Source organism: Polyodon spathula, chromosome 1, assembly GCF_017654505.1.
Source record: "Polyodon spathula isolate WHYD16114869_AA chromosome 1, ASM1765450v1, whole genome shotgun sequence".
Taxonomy (NCBI): domain Eukaryota; kingdom Metazoa; phylum Chordata; class Actinopteri; order Acipenseriformes; family Polyodontidae; genus Polyodon; species Polyodon spathula.
Window position 1 is genome coordinate 57,002,852 of NC_054534.1, and position 23,547 is coordinate 57,026,398.

General features: G+C 36.3%; 1 protein-coding gene across 8 annotated transcripts in view; it reads right to left on the reverse strand.

Annotated features, from left to right (window-relative positions):
* The window catches only part of LOC121319995 (E3 ubiquitin-protein ligase LNX-like), a 58,251-nt gene that overhangs the window by 18,779 nt on the left and 15,925 nt on the right, over positions 1-23,547 (reverse strand). For 6 of the 8 annotated variants that reach the window (XM_041258074.1, XM_041258064.1, XM_041258095.1 and 3 more), the window contains exons 2-6: positions 22,660-23,158; positions 4,979-5,220; positions 4,382-4,537; positions 2,046-2,254; positions 924-1,298 (exon numbers count right to left, since the gene is read on the reverse strand). In XM_041258074.1, the coding sequence (XP_041114008.1) occupies positions 924-1,298; positions 2,046-2,254; positions 4,382-4,537; positions 4,979-5,220; positions 22,660-23,051 (1,374 nt within the window). In that variant the 5' untranslated portion in view covers positions 23,052-23,158. Of the gene's footprint in view, positions 1-923; positions 1,299-2,045; positions 2,255-4,381; positions 4,538-4,978; positions 5,221-20,411; positions 20,874-22,659; positions 23,159-23,547 lie in introns of those variants that run through there. The other 2 variants (XM_041258104.1, XM_041258114.1) reach the window with 2 other exon arrangements.

The window sequence follows — 23,547 nt, forward strand, 5'->3', positions numbered from 1 at the left end:
TATATATAGTTTTTATATAAAGGGCAGCTGGCTCTTTGACTCTATATATATATAATATATTATATCTATATAGAAACTCGAGTTATATATATATATAGATCATATATATAATTCATATATGTATAATAGGTGTAGAACAGCACACATCTTAACCTAGGCTATACTGTATAATAGGCTGATGCTTTATTGGCTATTTTGATTGGATCGCCAATAATACCTCCATCAATCAGAGGGTTGCATATACTGCTCGTAGCGATCTCGCTCTCTGTCAGACTGCTATACAGAACAAGTTAAAGAAGCACTGGACAAGAGAAATAATGTGTCAGATATCGAAGAGGACATGAGTGCAGTGATGTAGCCAGCTAGCTTGAAAACATTAAAAGTAGACCGGACATTTCCATCAATGGATTTAAAAAATGCGGAATTGATCATGAGATCAGAAAACTAGAGGAGGACTGTTCTTTTTATGTTAAGCATTTTTATGTACTGTAGGTTAAAGCTGTACTTATATTTCATTAGAATAATCCATCTGATTGGACAGCAATTTGTTGCCACTGCTTTGCTGCATTGATATGTCATCACCTTAGGCTAAACTAAAGTAAAAAGTAAACTAACACATACATTCTTAAATGCACTCTCTCACACACACACAGAAGATTGATTTGATTTTCATGTCTAACCAAACTGTGGCACCTCCCACTTTAGTTCTGTTTAGACCAAGATTAAACATATAGACAGAGTGCCTCCCTGATTCTTATATTCTTGGTACTTAAGTATTTCCTTAGCAAGTTTCATCACAACTAAATAAGCATACATTATCTAGATAACATGTAAAACTCTGTGCCACAACTATAACCCCATCACCAGCAGGGGATAAAAGTGCCCCTGCTCATCATCAGAGAAACAGTTTTCACCACACAAACCTGTATCAGCAAGGCAGCATGTTCTGGAGAACCTTTGCGAAGGTCATGTCCATTTATGGCCAGTACTCTGTCATTCACTTGAAGCTGCCCATCCCTCGCTGCCAAGCCACCTTCCAGCAGATTAAAGATAAACACTCCGTGTTCATCGGGCCTCCGAACCAGCTTAATCCCTAGCTGCTCCTCTCGGCATCTCTTGGTCAAGTTAACATGGAAGCTGTCGCCCCTGGTACTGTAGTTATCATGATATGACAGCCCACTGTTGCGGTACCTGTGCCTCTGCTCGCGAAGCACAGTCAGTCTCAACAGCTGGCAGGGCTGCTTAAGGACCGTCAAGGCATAGCAGTGAGGCACGCTTCTGATATCTATGCCATTGACCTAAAAGAAAAATGCAGCCCATAGTCATCATCAAAATCAGTATGTCTGTATTTTTTTTTTTTTTAATATCATAATACGATTATAGTAATCCACCATAAGGGTCACTATTATAATGCACAATGACACATTCATCTTTTTTAATACACAGAATATTCTCTGCTACTGTTTTACATGGAAAAACAAAATCAAAAAGGAGAGACCTCTTTAAATTTCCCACTTTTATAGTATTTGACTGGCACATTTTTACATATAATGTAACCTGCTGTTATATCAATGTTGCATTTCTTCCAGGTCATATTATCTGGAACACATTACATTTTCCAACTATTATTTATTTATTTATTTATTTATGCACTGGATTGAGAACATTTAGCAATAAAGGGTTTGGCCAAAGCAAATGTGTTTTATAATAATAATCTTTAATAAATTAATAAACAGATTAATAAACAGTATTGCTCCAAAGAGTCAGTTTAAAAGTATGACATTATAACGTGATATTTGAACATTGTACTAATATTTAATATATTTACTAATTATCTATGTATTTCTACTAAAAAAATTCTATTAAATATACTTCCTTGATGTACACTTTGCCAATTTAATTTAAATCTAAAAAGATTAATTTACATCTCGCATTACAGTCAACATCACACAGTTCCTTAAGTAATCTTCCTCCCTTGTGTACATTTAGTTAGATGCTTCAGAAATGTATTAAGCTCTGGTGGTTTGTGCAACATGAAGACAAACCTTTAGTATCATGTCTCCCGGCAACAACCTCCCATCCCTGGCAATGATCCCTTCTCGATACACGTCTTGAATGAGGATGTGGACCAAGGGGGTCTCATTGCCCCCTACAATGCTGATAGCCAGTGCTTCACTGGGGTTAGAACGACTGATCTTGATACTGGTGATTTCACCATCAGGGATCAGGTGATGCAACTGTGGGAAGGCTAAAACTGTAGGGCCAAAAAAACAAACAAAAACAAAACAAAAACCCAGAAATATTTAATTCAATATTTAAAAACACATGCATGAAAGCCCCTCCTGTCTATTGAGACGACCCTGAAGAATTCCTTTACTGGCTGTATCTCTTATTTTACTTATGTATTTATTGCCTCAGTCCCCTTATGACTGGCTATTGCTATCAAAAAAAAAAAAAAAAAAAAAAAAAAAAAAAAAAAATATATATATAAAAAATAAAGACTTATATATATATATTATATATATATATATATATATATATATAAAAAATATATATATATATATATATATATATATATATATATATATATATATATATATATCATTGTAGACATATATATAGTGTACTCCTATACATATTCTTGTAATTCTCTCACCACCTGAGGACATGTATAAGAAAATGTTGTCACTGCTGTCATACCTGCCAACCTGTCTAAATACATAATTATGTAATAACCTTACTACTGGGCCAAGCTACAACTATGGCTCCCAAGGCTACATTTTGGATTGGTAGGACATGCCATACATCCACATGTGACCACCCCACTTAATTTCAAATATTCACCAAAATTATTAGCCCACTCAGCAAAGTTTTCATACATTATTATCTCATTTGATATTCAGCTAAAGATAAATAGGAGTTTCAATAAAGGCTTGTCTATTTACTGTAAATCAACAAACTGGCATTACCTGATTTGCAAACATTACAGATAAGGAGCTGATACTGAGTTTGCATACCAGTGCTATAACAGCAATGGAAAAACACAGAATGGGGAATTTCTTTCTAACAGAAACTTGCTTGCTCAAACATGATTTAAGCAGAACACACGATTGATCTGAAAACGGTTTTAGTGAAGATGTAAATAAAGAGGTAGGATTAGAAAAACAATCCTGAAATAGTATCTTTGGTTCTGCATGTTTTCTTAAGAGGTTTACGGATAGACTATAGGAGACTCTCTTTAGTGCAAAAGGAAGGCTAAGCCAATACTAGACAAAACAACAATATGCTTTATTATACAATTTATTTCTACAGCTTCCTTTTGTTTGTGTGTGTGTGGTAAAACTACATAGTGAAGCAGTCCAGCGGGTGCCAGTGTTCCAAACTGAGAAGCGGAGATCAACGGGGCGAGACAGCCTAGTGTACAGGTGGGGATTTGGGGGCAAGTTTGGAACCTCTCTAAAAAGGAATACACGCTAGACCTTACATGCACTACCACCCTTACACCGCAGAGGTCACTTTCATACCAAATAAATAAATACATGTTTACCAATTAATTCATTCTTTAGTCAGGAGCCATGAATTTTGTCTTTGGGTGCAAAGAGTTAACAAACTGGCCAAGGTTGTGTTATTACTTGTATTTTCTGTTCTGCAGAAGGGCTAATATTTGCATGTCCAGTATTTGCATTATTTATGGATTTCATTTTCTTTTTCTCAATTTTCTCCCTATTCCCTGTACAAAACTTTAAGCCTCCACTGCAGTGCAATGTTGCTGACCATACCTGTCACCATATTACCAGGGGTCCTGGTAGAAGCAGTAGCTGTGCCAAGACAGTATTTACCTGCAAGTCTGCCACAAAAACATTCCTTTCAAAAACTAACAAGTTCCAGTCTATGCCATCTGGGATTTAAACTGTCAATCTCCAAGATACAAAGCACTTTAATAACTAAGCCATTCTGGTTGGTGTGTTTTGGATGCAGCAATATCAGCTCACCAAGTACCAGTGCAGTCAATTTACCAGTGTGTTCTGTACAACCTTTTAATAAATAACAAGAACACTATTCAACATAGTTACTTTTTCCAATCCCTTGAAACCATGCTCAAAGCTTGGCGAAGATAAATATTTGATTACATTCTGCAATGCTTTATTTTTCAGGAATTGATTTTGCTTTGTGAGTTATTCAAAAACTTGAATATTTTGAACTATAGTACAGCTTCATCTAAAAGGGGTCTTTAACTACTACTGTTAAAACACAGGAAATTCCATAAAAAAGACCTTAACAAAATCAGTAGGTGCCTTAATTGAAAACACACACTTACATATTTTTACAGCATTAGAATGAATCACATTCTTGCCTGAAGCCCAATAAGCAAGATCATTACCTTCCTCGGGAACATTTGCATTCCTCTCATTGTCTCTTTCCTCGGCACTCTCGTTGACAACGGCAGTACCACTTTTGGTTCTCCGGAGGACACTGAATGCTCGGTTTAACCGTTTGAAAGACCTGCTTCTCATGGCAGAACTTTCAAAATGGCGGACTGTAGAGAGAAAGCAAGACATTAAGATAGAGTTCAGTCTTAGAAAGAACCTGCAGCAAGACATTCCTGGACTAGACAACTTCCTACTTTTAAAATCAGCAGAACTGCTCTACCTTTGAGTCACAATGGACAGAAATGAAAGACATTTTCTGAAATTTGCCTGCTCTGCCTAACCAGCCATGTGCCATTTTCTTTGATAGGTGGGTGATAATACATTCAAGATCAACAATTTACAACAGGAGCTTGCAGTATAGGACAACTTTTACGTGATTTAAAACACAGAATGTATACATAAAGTATATTTTATTTAAAAATTCTCATGTACATATAGTACAACATTCAATCATGTGTTTTATGGTAACTTGTAACAGATCTACCAGTTTCCTGAGTATGCAAAATAAAAATCCTTTTCAACAATAATGAATCACTTTTTGCACATACTTTTTTTGGTGTTAGATCTGGCGAGAAGGCAACTGTTGTCTGACTGGCTGTCTTCCACGCTTGGGTCAAAGGCAGGGTTAACAAGACCAGACTCGTCAGTCACTAAGGCTACAGCTGCGGAGGTTGGGAAATCTGAGGGCAGGGTGGCTACACTGAGCTCTGACGTGCAGCCTGTGCAGTCATCATCCTGGGAGCGTCGCTTTCGCTCTCCAGAGAGGCCATAGTGTGATGCTCCTTTACATCTGAGGCAAAACAAATGCAGTTTTAAATGTGTTAAATGCTGGGTTATTTTGACATTCATCTATTAATCTGTGAAAAAATATCGTAATGAGATAAATATAACTCAGGACGACAAGAACTTTCACTTATGACGTCAATTGTACTGGAAAATGAAAAGGAAATAATAATAATAATAATAATAATAATAATAATAATAATAATAATAATAATAATAATAATAATAATAAAAACTTTCAAAATAACCAAAGAATAAATAGTGGTGCAGGACAATTAATCCCCATTTTTTAAATACATTTGATCTATTTTGTGAAATGACTACTTTGTCTTAATACAGTACTCTAGAATTTGTCCTCGATGAAGTTCTTGACTTGATATGAGACAAATGAAAACAACTAGTACCAGTAACATTTTGAATGCTTGTCTCTTGATTCACATGTTTTAATATTATATTACCTTGACTTTGATAATGTTAGGTCTGAACCTAAAATGCATCTTAGAGTTTTTAAAGCAGAATAGTAGGGAACAAGTCCATAGCTATGGTTCTCAATTACTATAGTAGTCTGTTCTTACTGTGGTATAGAAATACAGCAATGAATTCCTCTCCATTGATCTTTAGTAGTAATCTCATTTCCCCAGGATTTAGGCCTAAATAGTTTCTTTTGAGATAACAGGTATTTTCAGCAAGAGGAAGTTTACTCGATTGTGCTCATACTAAACATAGCTGGCAGTTAAGCAAGAGCCAAAAGGTCATGACCCATTCGACACTGCTCCTGGACATAATGAAATGAAACCAGTGATCCATGTTTGTTTACATTTCCATCTTACTTGATTTAGTTCTCCTTAAGGTACACTGGGCAGGACTTTCAAAAGGTCATAAATGATAACTCCAGTGTTAATCAAGAAATCGGTATGCAGCATTGATTTTGGCATTTTCAAGTGGTTGTTATGCCTATTTCGCTATTAAATAATCATCCTGATGTGATTTCCAAAATTATATTGATTTGTGAAATGGGAATTTAAAAGCAAATCCTAGTTAATTGTCATAATTTATCAGAAGTTAATTTGCACTTGGAAAAGGAAGGTTTTATTTAACTTAACCATAGATAACTCATGTTGAAATTAGAAATTTAACAGACCATGGCTGACAATAGAGAGAGAGAGAGAGAGAGAGAGAGAGAGAGAGAGAGAGAGAGAGAGAGAGAGAGAGAGAGAGAGAGAGAGAGAGACTACCAAGAAATTATCAATGCAACTTGAATTCTGCATACATACATTATATGACAGTAGACCTCTACTGTAGATTTTATTTGAATTATACAACTGAAATCTTGGTATAGAAAACGGCATTATTAGTTATTACAATAAAGTTTCCTTAGGTGATTGTAGATTTGCTAAATGTGTCCTTGGCTTTTAACACCTGTGTCTAATCCACACAAGAATGAAGAACAGGCATCAAGAACACACAGCAAAGAACCAGGAAATTATTCGAAATCATTGACGTGGAATTTGCCAAAACGTATTTACTGAGTGAGACTCCCCCCCACCGCCTACACACTTTATGTACAATGTACACTTTCACCTTCATACGTTTGTATGCATATAAAATGTTCTTATACTACTGTAAGTGTTAGGTGGCTACTTCTAATCATGCTGAGTTTATTTATAGTGGAGGCGAGCAAAGAGTACCAGAGAAAATGCATGATTAGAAAATTCACCAAACAATTAATTATAAACAAACTGTGTACTTAGTATCGTCATTTTAAATGCTTAATAAATACACAATGAAGTGTTACACACATGGTATACATGTATAATATAGCTAAGAACTACAAACACAAATCACACTTCAAATGTACTTCTTTATAGCCTACAATCGTACATAATAAAATACAGGCAAAAGTAGATTTCAAACCAAAATAAGAATGCAAAATGCACATTAAAAGAGTGGTATATAGTAAGTTGTGGCAAAATTCCCCCCCAAAAGAGGATAAATGATTATTGGGGTTTAATTTTTTTTGTTTTTTATCTGTGCCATCTAGTTTTTACCCACACGTCAGATAATCATAAATCAGCATTTTATATGTGAAATGTTGTAAATAAATATACATTCTACATGACAAAATGCACAATCTTAAATTACGTTTACAAATTATGCACAACATAGATATTTCCTTTATTTTTTATTTCCATTTGGCTGCTGCTCATTGGTGGTAGCGCTGTCTCCCTTTCTATAACAGTGAATTATGCTTCCATTCATTTTTCTTGATCCCGTTAACATGCATTTTGGTTAACGAGTTCCCCTTATTGAGTTGTTGAGACAGAAAGTGATGTAGGTGACTTGCGACCCAATTAAGCTTTTTAATGAGAAATGCCTTCATTAACGACCTGATCGACCGAATTTCAAAGAATTAACCTATTGACGTTAGTATACCACGAGTTCGATACAATAACACTGTTTTTTGACAATCCTGCCCACTTTCCTGCCATTTGTATTGCTGTAATGAAATAAGAGAATCATTGTATTGTTACAGTACAACGAATTTGCACAATTTGTCTTTGCAATTTTAATAAGGAAAAAAAAATACATTGATTAAAAAATGAGTTCTGGTGAAAAGTTGAAGGTTATTCCTTGTTATTCTTGATCTCCTTAGGTAGGTAACAAGTTGATATTAATATCTCTACATAAGAGTTGCTGCTTACGGTCACAAGCAAACCAGCATTTGCTGAGATTTCCAGGAGGGTAGCCTTTATGAAATTCAGAAATAGTAAGTCTGAACCTTAGACTGATCTTACTCCATCTAGAGGTGCTTCAACCATAAAAGGAAACATCAAGGTAATAGACAGGCAGACAGAGAGGCAGAAGCTCTTTCCTACTGTATGCCTTATGTTTAAAATTAATAGGTTCTATTTTTTTTTTCTTTGCATTGACTGTAAATATTATAAAATGTACAATTTACAAAAAAAATAAAAAACACCCCGTCAAAATCGATTTAGATCTTGAGGTCTAGGTCTAGTCCGTGATTATATATATATATATATATATATATATATATATATATATATATATATATATATATATATATATATATATATATATATATCCTATAGAAAGTCTGCACCCCCTTGAACTTGTTTCACATTTTGTTGTATCAGTGTCTCAGAGTTTCATGCATTTAAATGATGATTCTTTTCCACATATCTGCACACCATACTCCACACTGTTAAGGGGAAAAAAGTTTTTATTGAGAAAAAAATTATATATTAAAAATACAAAACTGAAAGATCATAATTGGATAAGTCTCAACCTGCCTGAGTTAATACTTGGTGGAAGCACTTTTGGCAGCAATTACAGCTGTGAGTCTGTTGAGTTCGGTCTCTACCAACTTTGCACACCTAGATTTGGCAGTACTTGACAATGTTTCTTTACAAAACTGTTCAAGCTCTGTCAAGTTCCTTGGGGAGCGTTGATTGACAGAAATCTTCAAGTATTGCCACACATTTTTGATTGGATTTAGGTCAGGGCTCTAATTGGGCCACTCAAGGACATTTACCTTTGTGTTCCTTAGCCACTACAGTGTAGCTTTGGCTGTGTGGTTTGGGTCATTGTCATGCTGAAAGGTGAACTTCCGTCCCAGTTTCAGCTTTCCTGCAGAGGGCAGCAAGTTTTCCTCAAGAACTTTTCTGTAATTTGCTCCATTCATTTTCTTTCTATCCTGACAATTGTCCAAGTCCCTGCCGATGAGAAACATCCCCATAACATGTTGCTGCCTCCACCACGCTTCACAGTAGGGATGGTGATCTTTGGGTGATGGGCTGTGTTGGGTTTGCACCAAACATAACGCTTTGCATTTTAAAAGTTCCATTTTAGTTTCGTCAGACCACAAAACTTTTTGCCACATGGCTACAGAATCTCCCGTCTTTTTTTGCATACTTCAAACGACATTCAAGGTGGGCTTTCTTTATTGTTGTCACATGTACACTTTGACCAGTCTTGGCCATAAATCTGTTGTCATTGGCCTCTTGGTAGCCTCTCATATCTGCCTCCTTCTTGCTCGGTCATCCAGTTTGGAGGGACGGCCTGATCTAGGCAGGGTCTTGGTGGTGCCATACACCTTCCACTTCTTAATAATCATCTTGACCGTGCTCCAAGGCATATTCAAGGCCTTTGATATTTTTTTAATACCCATCCCCTGCTCTGTGCCTTTCAACAACTTTGTCCTGGAGTTCTTTTGAAAGCCCTTGTTGCTCACGGTTGAGTCTTTGCTTTGAAATTCACTACCCAGTAGAGGGAACCTACAGGAACTGCTGAATTTATCCCGAAATCATGTGAATCATTACAATTTAACACTGGTGGAGGCCACTTAACTTGATGCATGATTTTGAAGGTGATTGGTTACACCTGAGCTAATTTAGGATTGCTATTACAAGGGGGTGGACACTTATCCAGCCAAGCTATTTCAGTTTTTATTTTTAATTAATTTTCTACAAATTTCTAGAATATTTTTTTTTTTTCACTTGGAAGTTGTGGGGTAGGATGTGTAGATAAATGAAACAAACAAAAAAAAAAACTATTTTAATGCATTTTAATTCCAGGCTATAAGGCAACAAAAGGTGAAAATTCTGAAAGGGTTGTAAACTTTCTATAGGCACTCTGTGTGTGTGTGTGTGTGTGTATATATATTATATATATATATATATATATATATATATATATATATATATATATGTGAACAGGATGTGAACAGATTGGCCGTAGATCGGGTTCGTGCCCCTTTAAGAATGTGACCCAGAAATAAAAACTTGATTTTTAAAGCACTTTCGCACACTTTTATTAAAAAATAAATCAAACCAACAAAAACAAACAAACACCTAGCTCTCATTGAGCACTAACTAAATGTATGCAGGTCCCTGACTAAAAAGCAGGACAGCTAAGCTGTTTACCCGACATATAACCCAAAACAAACTCTCATACAGATTTTTATAAAAATCAAACATAGGTTTTTACTTCACCATAACACCGAGCTCCTCACTCTACAGCTACACACAGTCTGAGCAATCTGGTTGCTTTCCTTAAGTACCCTGTACCTGGCTCTAATCACATAGTCCGAGCAATTACTATCGGTCCACGGTCCTATTTTTGTTACAATTTTGTTCATTAATTTTTGTTTGTTTAATTTGTTTTCGTTAATTTTAGTTTGTTTTGTATGTAAAGCGTACAAAAATCCGTCCCTCCAGGGAGACTGGGGGACGGTGGAATTAAATATATATATATATATATATATATATATATATATATATATATATATATATATATATATATATATACAGTGGCTTGCAAAAGTATTCAGACCCCTGACCAATTCTCTCATATTACTGAATTACAAATGGTACATTGAAATTTCGTTCTGTTCGATATTTTATTTTAAAACACTGAAACTCAAAATCAATTATTGTAAGGTGACATTGGTTTTATGTTGGGAAATATTTTTAAGAAAAATAAAAAACTGAAATATCTTGCTTGCATAAGTATTCAACCCCCACACATTAATATTTGGTAGAGCCACCTTTCGCTGCAATAACAGCTTTAAGTCTTTTGGGGTAAGTATGTACCAGCTTTGCACACAGTGTTGGAGTGATTTTGGCCCATTCTTCTTGGCAGATTTGCTCCAGGTTGTTCAGGTTGGTTGGACGACGCTTGTGGACCGCAATTTTCAAATAGTGCCACAGATTCTCAATGGGATTGAGATCAGGACTTTGACTGGGCCACTGTAGGACATTCACCTTTTTGTTCTTGAGCCACTCCAATGTTGCTTTGGCCTTGTGCTTGGGATCATTGTCCTGCTGAAAGGTAAATTTCCTCCCAAGCTTCAGTTTTTTAGCAGACTGAAGCAGATTCTCTTGCAGTATTTTCCTGTATTTTGCTCCATCCATTCTTCCTTCAATTGTAACAAGATGCCCAGTCCCTGCTGATGAGAAGCATCCCCACAGCATGATGCTGCCACCACCATACTTCACTGTAGGGATGGTGTGTCTTGAGGCATGGGCAGTGTTAGGTTTGCGCCACACATAGCGCTTTGAGTTTTGGCCAAAAAGCTCTATCTTGGTCTCATCTGACCACAAAACCTTTTCCCACATCGCAGCTGGGTCACTCTCATGCTTTCTGGCAAACTCCAGACATGCTTTCAGATGGTACTTTTTGAGTAACGGCTTCTTTCTTGCCACCCTCCCATACAGGCCAGTGTTATGCAGAGCTCTTGATATGGTTGACTGGTGCACCATTACTCCACTCTCAGCCACTGAACTCTGTAGCTCCTTCAAAGTGATTGTTGGCCTCTCTGTGACTTTTCTCACAAGTCTCCTTCTTGTTTGAGTGCTGAGTTTTGAGGAACGGCCTTTTCTTGGCAGTGCTTGGGTGGTGTGATGCAGCTTCCACTTCCTGATTATTGATCCAACTGTGCTCACTGGGATATCCAAACACTTGGATATTATTTTGTACCCTTTCCCTAATCTATGCATTTGTATTACTTTATCTCTAACTTCTGTAGAATGCTCTTTGGTCTTCATTTTCCTTCAGATTCACAGCCTTACCAATGATCCTTCAACAGTGGGCTTTTTATTCAGAAAATGTGACAGCAACTTTAATGGTTCACAGGTGGAGGCCAATGGTAAGGTAATTGTGTCCTCGTTAGGGCAATTTCTTTCATAGGTGCAAACTGGGAGCTTCTACAGCACAGGGGTTGAATACTTATGCAAGCAAGATATTTCAGTTTTTTTATTTTTCTTAAAAATATTTCCCAACATAAAACCAATGTCACCTTACAATAATTGATTTTGAGTTCAAGTGTTTTAAAATAAAATATCGAACAGAATGAAATTTCAATGTACCATTTGTAATTTAGTAATATGAAAGAATTGGTCAGGGGTCTGAATATTTTTGCAAGCCACTGTATATATATATAAACCTTGATTACATATTCATTAAGTCTGAATCATGCACATTAGTTCTGTTTCAGTGGATACAAGAAAAAAAAAAAACCTTTCCAGAAATGTGACCAGAGTTATTTTTACACCTTGGTTTCTGTTTGGTAAAGTAAAGCTTAAATAGTGTAAACTGTACTATCAAGTTAAAATAATTTATGAATGAATGTACTGTAGCATCTGTACACAAACTTACTACATAACCAAACAAAGCTGGCCTGTATGGACGGGTGGCAAGAAAGAGGCCATTACTCAAAAAGCGACATCTTAAAGCATGTATGGAGTTTGCAAAAAAGCATGTAGATGAGATTGCAGACATGTAAAAAAGGTTTTGTGGTCAAACGAGACAAAAATGTAACTTTTCAGTCTAAATTCCAAGCGTTACGTCTGGTGTAAGCCCAGCACTAAACATCATCCAGTCAACACCATCCCAACTGTCAAGCATGGTGGTGGCAGCATGTTATGGGGATGCTTCTCTTCAGTAGGGACTGGGAAGTTTGTCAGGATAGAGGGGAAAATGGTTGGTACAAAGTACAGGTGAATCCTTGAGGAAAACCTGAATCATGCACATTAGTTCTGTTTCAGTGGATACAAGAAAAAAAAAAAAACCTTTCCAGAAATGTGACCAAAGTTATTTTTACACGATGGTTTTAGTTTTGTAAAGTAAAGCTTAAATAATGTATATTATACTATTACGTTAAAATAATTTATGAATGAATGTACTGTAGCAGCTGTACACAAGCTTACTACACAACTCGATAAAGAAAGAATAACATTAAATTGTAACAATCATGGGGCCTGATCTTAGATCTTCGCGCAATCTCCTCACTAAATTTGCAAAAACATACCGCTTGGCACAAAAAAAGAAATATGGCAGAAGAACAGTTGCAAGACATTGGAATGTACTTTGCGGTTAATTTTGGTAAAAAATAAAGAAATAAAAGTAACCTTTTTAAATCTTGTGAGTTTAAAGACATGGGCACTGACAGCTTTTGTTTCTTGTTTTTTTTTGTTGTTTGTTTTTCTAATCAAAAACATAATTGTTGCCGTTTTGCAGGAGTGACGGAGTGGACTGTACTGTACACCAATAATTGATTTTTCCATCTTAAGCCAGTATTAGAGCTTGGGATAATGGTAATTAAAATTGCCTTGCCTTACAAGATAAAAGTAGAGCCAACTGCTTAACTGCTTGGATGTTTATAATGTGCAAATTAACGACTAGACGTTAATTAGTAAGAAACAGTGTTTGAAAAGGTTTTGTGCAAATAAGAGCCAGATACAGAGATACAAAAAGCATTCGATTTAAAGGGACCTGCACCTTAAGAACAGGAATATTGTGTAAAGAGTAGACTACAAAAGGAGAAAATGACATGCCCTCCCACACAGATTCTGTTACCACACAGTTGATAGTATGTGGTATGCTATGCCTTTCAATAACGTTAAACTTCATAAATATTCATCAGACCGGTACAGTACTTCTTGAAAACACACAATGGTAAACTTCCAAAATCAGTTTTATTTATTGGTAAAAGCTTCATGCTTCGAGCTTGCATTAAGAGATTATCTTCTATAACTGGTAGAAACACATACACAAGCTATGACAATTTAAATCATTTCGCTCGATTGCTTACATTTTACCATTTTGCCATGTGGAGGTTTAGTAGTTCATTGATATGGCTTCAAGACTTCTCTACCACAGTGGATCACTTAGTTGGCATGTATTTTAAAATGTTTTTCCACAGGATTGAGGCTCCCCGCAGGCGTGGCACCAACACGAAGCCGAGAGAGAGAGCGAGAGAGAGAGAGCGAGACCGAGAGAGATATCCCAGCTGCTCTCTGATGTGTAGCTGGAGACCGGCCACTCCTCCCAATCTTCCTCTTTGGGGCAGGTGGAAACTCCCCTTCACTGTGAAAGGAGGTAGCACCTGGTGTAGTGACCGGGCTCTGCACCATAGAAGCGCGTCCTCCATCCGGCTCTTCTGGGCAGGTAGCTGGGGTTGGACCTCCCAAAGGGGCCACTCCTCCACTGTGCTCACCTCACCCCGACCGTAGGCCTCCCACCAGAGGGTGTTTCTCCATCAGTCCCTTCATAGACATGCCTGAAGTATCCACATTCCTCACATCTAGGATCCCCTTCTGCCGGTGCTGCTGCTTGTCCACGCTTTTGTCCTGCCAGTGCCCAAACTCCTCACAAGCGGGGGACTTGTGAATACCTATTTTTATACACCTGTGGCTGGAGCCTAGCTAATCATTTAATCACTTGTCTACTACAGAAATGTAACCCCCTATCTGCCAACCTACTGTTCCCCACACCAACACACACCTGTCCACTGGCAGGGCTTTCACGCTGCCAAGTCAATTGAAAATCGAAGCATTAGTTTTCACCATGTTTGTGAAAAAAAAAAAAAAATGGTTACAACCAACCATAATGTGACCTTGGGGGGCATCCTATGTGCGATTCCTATAAATAGTATTGCAACACTGCAAAGATGACTAATCTGACAAAACTCACCAGTTTCTAATTATGACAAACTTTATCACTTGAGGGAAATTGTTTTCGTACTGTTTTCTGAAATGGCATTTTAAAGATTAACATTAGGATGGAAGGTGTAATATTCCTGAACATCTGAAATGGCATTTTAAAGATTAACATTAGGATGGAAGGTGTAATATTCCTGAACATAGAGACTAAACAGACAGTAAAAGGCTTTCAGGCCATCTTCGGCTTACAGTCATACAAATTTGTCTAAAAAATGAAAAGTCGTGTTAGTGAATGGTTAGTCAATCATATTAAATGAGCAAAATATTTTCCCTCAGATGGGGCATTCTTTTATGAATCTAATTTGGCTACATGGATTTAATTCACTGTCATAAATATTAACCACTCTGTCAAATACCTAAATCAAAGGAGTTTGAATTTCATTTTTAAAAAAGGCCTAAAAAATTCTATATTCCATTTGTGGCTGTATAAAATACATCTAAAATAAATGGCTTACAAGCATATGAACCTTATCCTGTTTTTGCCATTCAATTCAGGCTGAGTGCTTGAAATATATTTAAAGATTAAAGCCTACATTTGTTGATACACAGAAGCCTTTGGGATATAATGTAACAAAGAAAACAGGTGGTATTATGATAATATAGATGGTATTATGCAATCTATGCAAAAAACAAAACAAACAAAAAACAGCCCTTAGTTAAAAATGTAATACATCTTAATAATAGTGGGGGGAAATGAGAATTCCCAGCAATGAAGTCCCAAGGAAGAACAAGTGACAGTTTAATATGATCCTCTTCATGAGGTTAGGAGGTGTTTAGAGGTCTCCCATGTTTAACCACAACCTTTTCCTCTCATCTATCATATTGATTTAAAATGATATAAACCTCAATTAGGTTTTAACTAAGACAGAAAACTATTTGTATCTGCTCTGGTTCGTTGAGCAGGTCAGGAGGGCACATCTTGTGTTTTACAGTCTTAATTGTTGCAAACAAGGGTCACACACTGCATGGAGAGTGGGAGAGAATGTGCCCCAGGGAAGGGGATGAATGGTGGAGAAGGTAATGTGGAGATTGCCTGTTATAGCTATGTAGTCACTCTAATCCATGTAACAAAATGGTAGGTTTACAGAAAATGAAACAATGTTGTTCTTTCCCATTCTTCACCATTTTATGAAGGTTATGTATTTACCCAACTTACCCTTCATATTTGTAGAAATAGAATTTTTCTGACACTGTATTTAGTCACTCTGGTTCAAATGTGTCACATTCAGCTGCCTAAATGTTAAATGAAATTTTCAATAAAAAAAAGGAAGTACATTTATGCAGGTACATTGTTTATGCGGGATATGGCAGAGCTGGGATGCAACATCTCAATAATGGTGGAGTTCTGCTTCTACCTAATTTGACAGACAGCTGATGGAACCCAAGGTACAGGCAGGTCAAGCGACTTTCCCAAGGACACACGAAGAGTCTGTGACAGTGCTGGGAGTCAGTCAAAGCCAGGAGCTCCTCACTTATGGTCTTGTACTTTGACCACTATTCCATAAAGTATTGTAGTCAATGGTAAAAAGACTACAAAGCAGCAGACAGCCTTCTATGTGTCACAAAAGAACTGATCTGGAAGTTCACTAAAATTAGTACTGAATGTCAAGCTGTGCCTACTGTGTGAAAAAGTGCCCTGATGAGTCTTATGTTAGCAACCCAGTATATTTCCTCCAGTAGTGTGAACTCATAAAATGCTAATATTCTTAGCAACAGGAACAGAAAAGCCTACTTCTTTAATTCAAATCTTAGGTTTCTTATGTTGGCAAATCATAATGAACTTGATTTTTGAACACCTCACCTAGACCCATGAATACTGTTTAATAAATACAAACAAAATCTAATCTAGTTGGAGCAAATATTAGAAGTATGCCAAGTAAGCAAGATGTAATTATATATTGCAAAATAACATATGAAATGGAAATAATCCAAAATGTTATGATATTTTGTAACTTTGAAGAGCTGTAAAAAAATAAAAAAATTGAAAATGTGACCAATCACATTAAAATCTAAGCAAAATGAGCACTGGTACAGAAAACAATGAATAATTGTTTATGTAGTGCTTTCAGCATTCTTGCTCTGACATTTAATAACATGTTGTCAATGAAGTGTTTTACAATGCCATATCGTCGTGTCTTTTAGTCCAATCACAGTTTGCTTCAGTTCACTTCTCTGACAAACATCCATTTAAATTGGGTTCAGAAAAACATTTGTGTTTCATTCTTTGGCTTTAGTCAATGTTTGGCATTAAATCAAACCAAAATGGCCACAACTTTTTTGTTTTGTTGTATGAGAATTAAGAAGGAAGCACTCAAAATATTAGAAATGTAAACTTGGCTAGCAGGGCAGTGTGTAAGAGTATAAATGGGGGGTTAATTTGTGCCAGATTACACGAAATCCCAGATCTGGAATATTTTTGTCAAACAGGCAAGAAAAAAAAACTATAAATAAATAAGATGTATTTTAAAAAAACAAGCTTTCCTGTTCCATGAATTGAATGACAAAACTGTATTTTTTAGTATGCAACGTCTATGAGTACAATACATACTAGTCGTTTTACACCCCAAACAGTTAAACTACAAAAAACTAGCGCTCTAAACAATACCAGTGCTGATGCTCCTGTTCAATATATTAGTCAGCCTGCTACTGGTATTGTTCAAACCTGAAGATTGCATTAAAACATGGCTAGACAATGGCTGGCTTGCAACTAACACCAAGGTACGAAACCCTGATCTATTTCTGTAAGCTACTGTAAATTAAGGTAAGTACATTAGGTCTGTAAACATAAATGCTTTTTTGATTTTATAAATCAAAGTGCTCTATGTTAATTCACAATTAGAAATTGTACAATTTAGGTATTTGCACAATTACAAAATTAGTAAATGAATACATTACAATTAACCCTTACTAAATGAGTTTATATTTCACCACAAAACTGGAAAACATACCTAATTACCCCCATTGTATATGGGCCAATAAATTTGATAGAGCAGACCAAAAACTGATCAAATCTGATATGGTGCCATCTCACTTTGGCAGACTATGCCCATAAAATTCAATGGAATGCATCCTGGTAAAAAGCTAATATGACATATCCAGCTATCATGCCTGGTAAGACAAGATTCCTTATTGCCATTAAAGCATCATAAATATGGCTAGTGCTCCAACACAGGTTGTGCAATCCTAAATGAAGACTCCATTTTAGATTCTGTAATATACATTTGCACCTTCTGAAAGGGTAGTCTTCACAATGCAATCACTGCTACAGGACCAATATAGCTTTTGCAAGCCCTTGCAAAGCTATTGTCAGCAGCACTATCTTTGCATGTGTTCCTTGTGGGCTGGAACAGTAGGGTGGTTTTTGCATTTCTTCCATTAAGACTCCTTTACTTTAATGTGGGTGAGTAGAAAGTGATAATGATCTCCCCAGCTGAAAGCAGCACCTGCAGGTTTCAAATCGCTTCTCAATGTAAAGTGATTGATGGTGAATAACATTACATGTTATATAACAATTTGGGAACAAATGCAAACCTTACTGTTTAAATGTGTTATGAATAACTGTTAAACTTGTATAGCTATGGGCTTCAGTTTTGAGAATAAAGTAATTCACACTGTTAAACGCATTTCCTATCCAGATATATTTCCATCATGTTTTTTGTATAAAATATCTAAATTTTAAAACACACTAAAATAGTAACATCCACTTGACGTCGATAGAACGATAACATAATCATCGACAATTATATATATATATATATATATATATATATATATATATATATATATATATATATATATATATATATATATATATATATATATATTTTCATAATATTTCCAGTATGATATTTGACCAAATGTTGTCTGGAACTTCAATGTAGTTATTGGTTGTGAATATAAACTACACTCGACATCAAACCAACGTGAGCAGGAATGTGGCTTAGGAAGACAATCAAGCACTTCGTTTCTCAATCCTGTCTTGGGGTTGAAGAATAACACAGTGTAGTAGATCTATTTCCATGAACACACTGAGGGATTGGAAGCCAGAGCATGTGCACTGAGAATCCCACTGCTTTGTAAACACAGTGGTGTTTAATAATTCAAGTACTGTTGTGAATTACTGTGTCTACACCATCACAGACACCTCACTATGTAGTCATTTCCTACTTGCTAGATTATTTGTATTTAATTGCTGTGTCTGCAGGTAAGAAATCACCAATTCATGCACTCCAGACGCTACAATAGAGAAAGTGGGAGAATAGCCTTGACGTGTGACCGTAAAGCCAATATGGGATTTTCTGCTTTTGCAGACTGCTAATTTGTTTACAGCTTACTGCTGCAGTCACGCTGCCCTGAAATAGCAGTCAAATATATTTAAATCCCTGGTCCAATTTGTATACTACATTGCAGTGTATGCATGCAATAAGCAATATATTTAAAAACCAATCTGAAAGCCAACAGCAGAGGTTTAGATTGAAAAGACCCACAGTATGAACGCTACACAAATATACAAATGATTAAATGCAGATAGACAAACAGAAATACAGGGGAATGGATGAGTATCATACATAAGAGGTTGGTTCTGTATGATTAAATACATTGAGAAAACACTACAGGTATCATATGGTACTGAACAGTTATATTTTACAAAGATACATGAAGGCATGCAAAACTACAATGTTACAGATTTTTTTTTTCATATGGAAAAACACAGAAATACATATTTACAACAAGTTATAGTTTATAGAACCTACATTTAAAGCTCAGCATAAAATCTCTTGAAAAACACTGATCCCCTGCTCTCAAACCTGTAATGTGTGTTTGAAGATGATCCTCTTCAATAGTTATTTGCACACACGTTCTGATTTTTTTTATATTAGAGGCAACCCTTTCATGTAGTTCCCTTTTTATTTTATTTTACCTATGCACAGAAATAATCTCATCTGTGATATGCTGCCTGACAATCATGTATCTGTTCGAGTCTTAGCTTGCTTTTCAATGTAGTTATCCTTGCACGTAGACAAGAAAATGTATTTATAAAACCAAGCTACAAATAAGTCACTCGGTCACAAAAATGACAAAATGAACAAAAAATAAACACTGTAAATAAAAAGGGCAAACACCTGAGATTAAGTACATGAGTTAAAAAAAAAACTGAAATATTTGTCAATAATATTTTAATTGGCATATTAAATTACATGGCATGCTGTTTAAACACTTTAGCTTAACGCTGGCTTAATTTGGCTTCTCCTATATCTTATTAAAATAGTGTCAATAATTTTTAGTCGCATACGTCTCCCCCTCTCATGCTTGCCTGGTTGCTTAACAAGCCCTCTCCCTGAGTTAAAGCTTGGCAGATGCACTGTAAATAATAACAGCTTCCACTAAGCAGAACCATTTCATAGTTTCTTAAAATAGAGTCCTGCCTTTAGAATGTCTACATTGGCTATCTTACTAGACCCATGAACTCCAGACACTAAGAACCAGCACAAGTAAACCAAAGTAAACACGAAGCGCACACACACACACACACACACACACACACACACACACACACATCTATATATATATATAATATATATATATATATATATATATATAGCGACAAATATATTATGGAATATATTAGTATAGGTTTCCATTACAAAATCAGCATCAGAGCAGGTACAGTACTCACAATTCTGAGTATAGGAAGTGCAGATTGCCCACATTGTCTATATAGTTTGCAGGACTTAGCCAGGGTAAGACCAGTAATAGGAGAGCCTTCATTGCAATGGACTTCTGGCAAGCTGTGGTTCTTCCTGGGCTCTCTTTCCCCTTCTTGTCAGGACACTGAAATCTTGGATCTCAATCAGAATCCTTGTTTAAGATTCCCTTGCCATTTTAGTCAAAAGGAAAAAAAAAAAAAAAAAAAAAAAAAAGGTGGTGGCACATTTGGAATCTGATTTAGATCTCTTAAACTAATCTGTGCTGAACATCACTGAACCATAAGAGGATTAGCTGATCTGACTGTCAGATGTGCGGACAGACGTGATTGTTTAGGGCCAGCATAGGATGGCTGATGAGACAGTGACTTATACTGCAGCACACACCACTGTGAGGTAAAAAGAGCTAACCAACCTCGTACTCACAGAAGGGTATTCTGGGACTGAAACAGCTTTGAGACAGGGCTTTCATTGGCAAGTAAGCCACCTGGGGCACGACTGTTCACCACGAATGTCATGAGAAATTCTAAATCACAAAGGGGTGGCTTCTGTTTTGGTTGTGTGACTAATAACCCCCTGTCTAATGATGGGATGTTCCCTGCACTGAAGATTGGTTTTGCTGCTTATAAGAAAACTGCCTGCTTCTGTGGAAAACAATAGCACTGTGCAAATGAATCGATATTCATGATGAAAAGATGAACCTATTTTCTGAATGGTGGGTCCCAATTTTAAATTAATATATATATATTATATATATATATATGATATATAATATATATATATATATATATATATATATATATATATATATTATATATATATTATACTTATCAAGCTCGGTGAAGGTGAATATAGTTGGTATATTAGAAATTGTTGTTCTACACTCTTTTTAAAAATAAACTTTAATGAGGAAGTATTAAGAGCATAGGAGACTTTATTGACTAGCCCAAAAGCACATAGAACAGAAAAAGAACAGCAACCTTGTTACAATGTTATATTATCTTTTAAAATGTAAAATAGCTTCCCAAACTGTTTAAAACCAATAGTGTTTTTTGTCCTGCCTTGGCGTTTCATCAAATCTAGGGCTGTAGTTTTGACCATGATGATGACACTATACCAGTGCATTCACGTCATCCTGTGCAAATCCTCTGTATTTTCATGGTTCCAATTAGACCTGATTTGAATGACCCACAGCTAATAGTAGAACCAATGTCAAATAAGCTATTGGGTGGTATTGATTAAAACAACTTAATGAAGCTGGATGAATGACACATAATTAAACCGGCACAGATGTCAAAGCGCATATACAATGGCTGCTGATTAATCTGTTGTTAATGCAACCCTGCATCTGGGTCAGGTCTTTTGGATTCTGCCTGTTTTTGTAATCTTTACATAATCCACCTAGCAATATTTCAGCAGTGTGATGTCAAATAGCTGTTATTTATCATGTGTATTTTTAGTCTGGCCTGGAATCTTAAAATATATTAAAAATGAAAAGTTCTCCTCCGCCAGCTTTCACTTATTAACAGCATGAAGATTTGCAAAGGTGACACAGTCCATTTGCGCAAGGCCTAGTTAGGGACATAGAGAGATGCAGTCCATATGTCAGTAGCAAAGACACCTAAGTAGCCCAGCTATTCTGAGGAAACCAGGTACAGCATAAAGGATTTACAGATGTGTTCAACAATGTCAGCTGACTTTTTCACAAATACAGTATGCTAAACAACAGAAACTCTAGGTTTGTCAACATGCATAGAAATTACAGCAGTATGTCAACATCTATTGGCACCATATATCTAGGGAAAGAGATTTCAAATTCTAAATGGCATGGTTCACTGAATGCCTGTGACTCCCAAGTGACTGTAGCAGCACTAATTCCTGGAAGGTTCATCAAAGCAGATTTAGCCAAGTTGCAAATCTTCCCCAGAAAGCTCAATTTTTAACCTAGACAACTCGTGGGTTTTTGCCAAGTGGCTGACAAGGCACATTCACAGTAAGCTTTACTTGAGTAATGTAGAAGTTTTACAGGCATCATGAACTGCTATAGGTAAGGCATTCCTAAAAAGTAATATTACAGGTTACTGGTGAGAGGTGATTTGTAATGAAGGGAGTATCAAGTTTCTAATTATGTGCTTAGACAATCAAAATCAAAGTACTGTGAAAGAATCTGAACACAGTTCTAGGCATGAAAAAAACCAAAACAAAAATCCCTCGTCTTACCTGTTTTTTAAATGAGGCTCCAGGTCACACCTTTGTAGGATTTCTGAACAGTGTTCTGTTAAAGGGCAGGTAACCAGCAGCTTATCCAGCAGTTTGTTAACCAAGATACTGGAGTTTTTACAGGTCTGAAGCATGATGGGTGACCTGTCAACCGGACAGAAGTCCTTCTCCAGCAAGAAGCTTGTAAGACACAGAGTGCAGTAAGTGTGGCCGCATGGTGTATCGATTGGAAGGATCAAAGGTTGCAGACAAATTTGGCAGATGATATCATCATCCACTTCTTCTTGGTAGCTGTACGTGTGGTTTTCCTCTTGCGAGTGTGGATGGCCACAAGTGGAGCACAAGGCCAGTTGGCTGGCAACAGCATCTCCTGCTGGGTCAGATTGGCTCATAATGAAGCTGTTAGGGCGACGCACCACAACCCGGAGTCAGAACTAGGGAATTTCACTCTTAGCTGAAGAAAGGGAATCAGCAGGTTGCAGGGTGCATATCCAGGTGACTGAAAGAAGAGTCATAAATGTTCCATCATTTTTATATATTTATAAATAAAATAAGGAAATAAAGTAAACCTGAAAAAATAGCAACATTTAAGTTTTGGTTGAAAACCCTTCTTGAGGAAAATGTATAAGAAATATGCACTGAAACAAAACAAAAATAACAATAAATCAATAGCATGAGTAAATGACAAACATCACATCGTCATTCATCAGAGAAAAACCCCAAACCTTGAAACTGACATCAGGGATATATAGAAATATATTATTTTTTTTAAAGACAAGCACAACACGCATGACAATTTGTAGTAATTACCATTGAGAATCTATCCTATTGACACATTTTACACACACACACACACACACACACACACACACACACACACACACACAC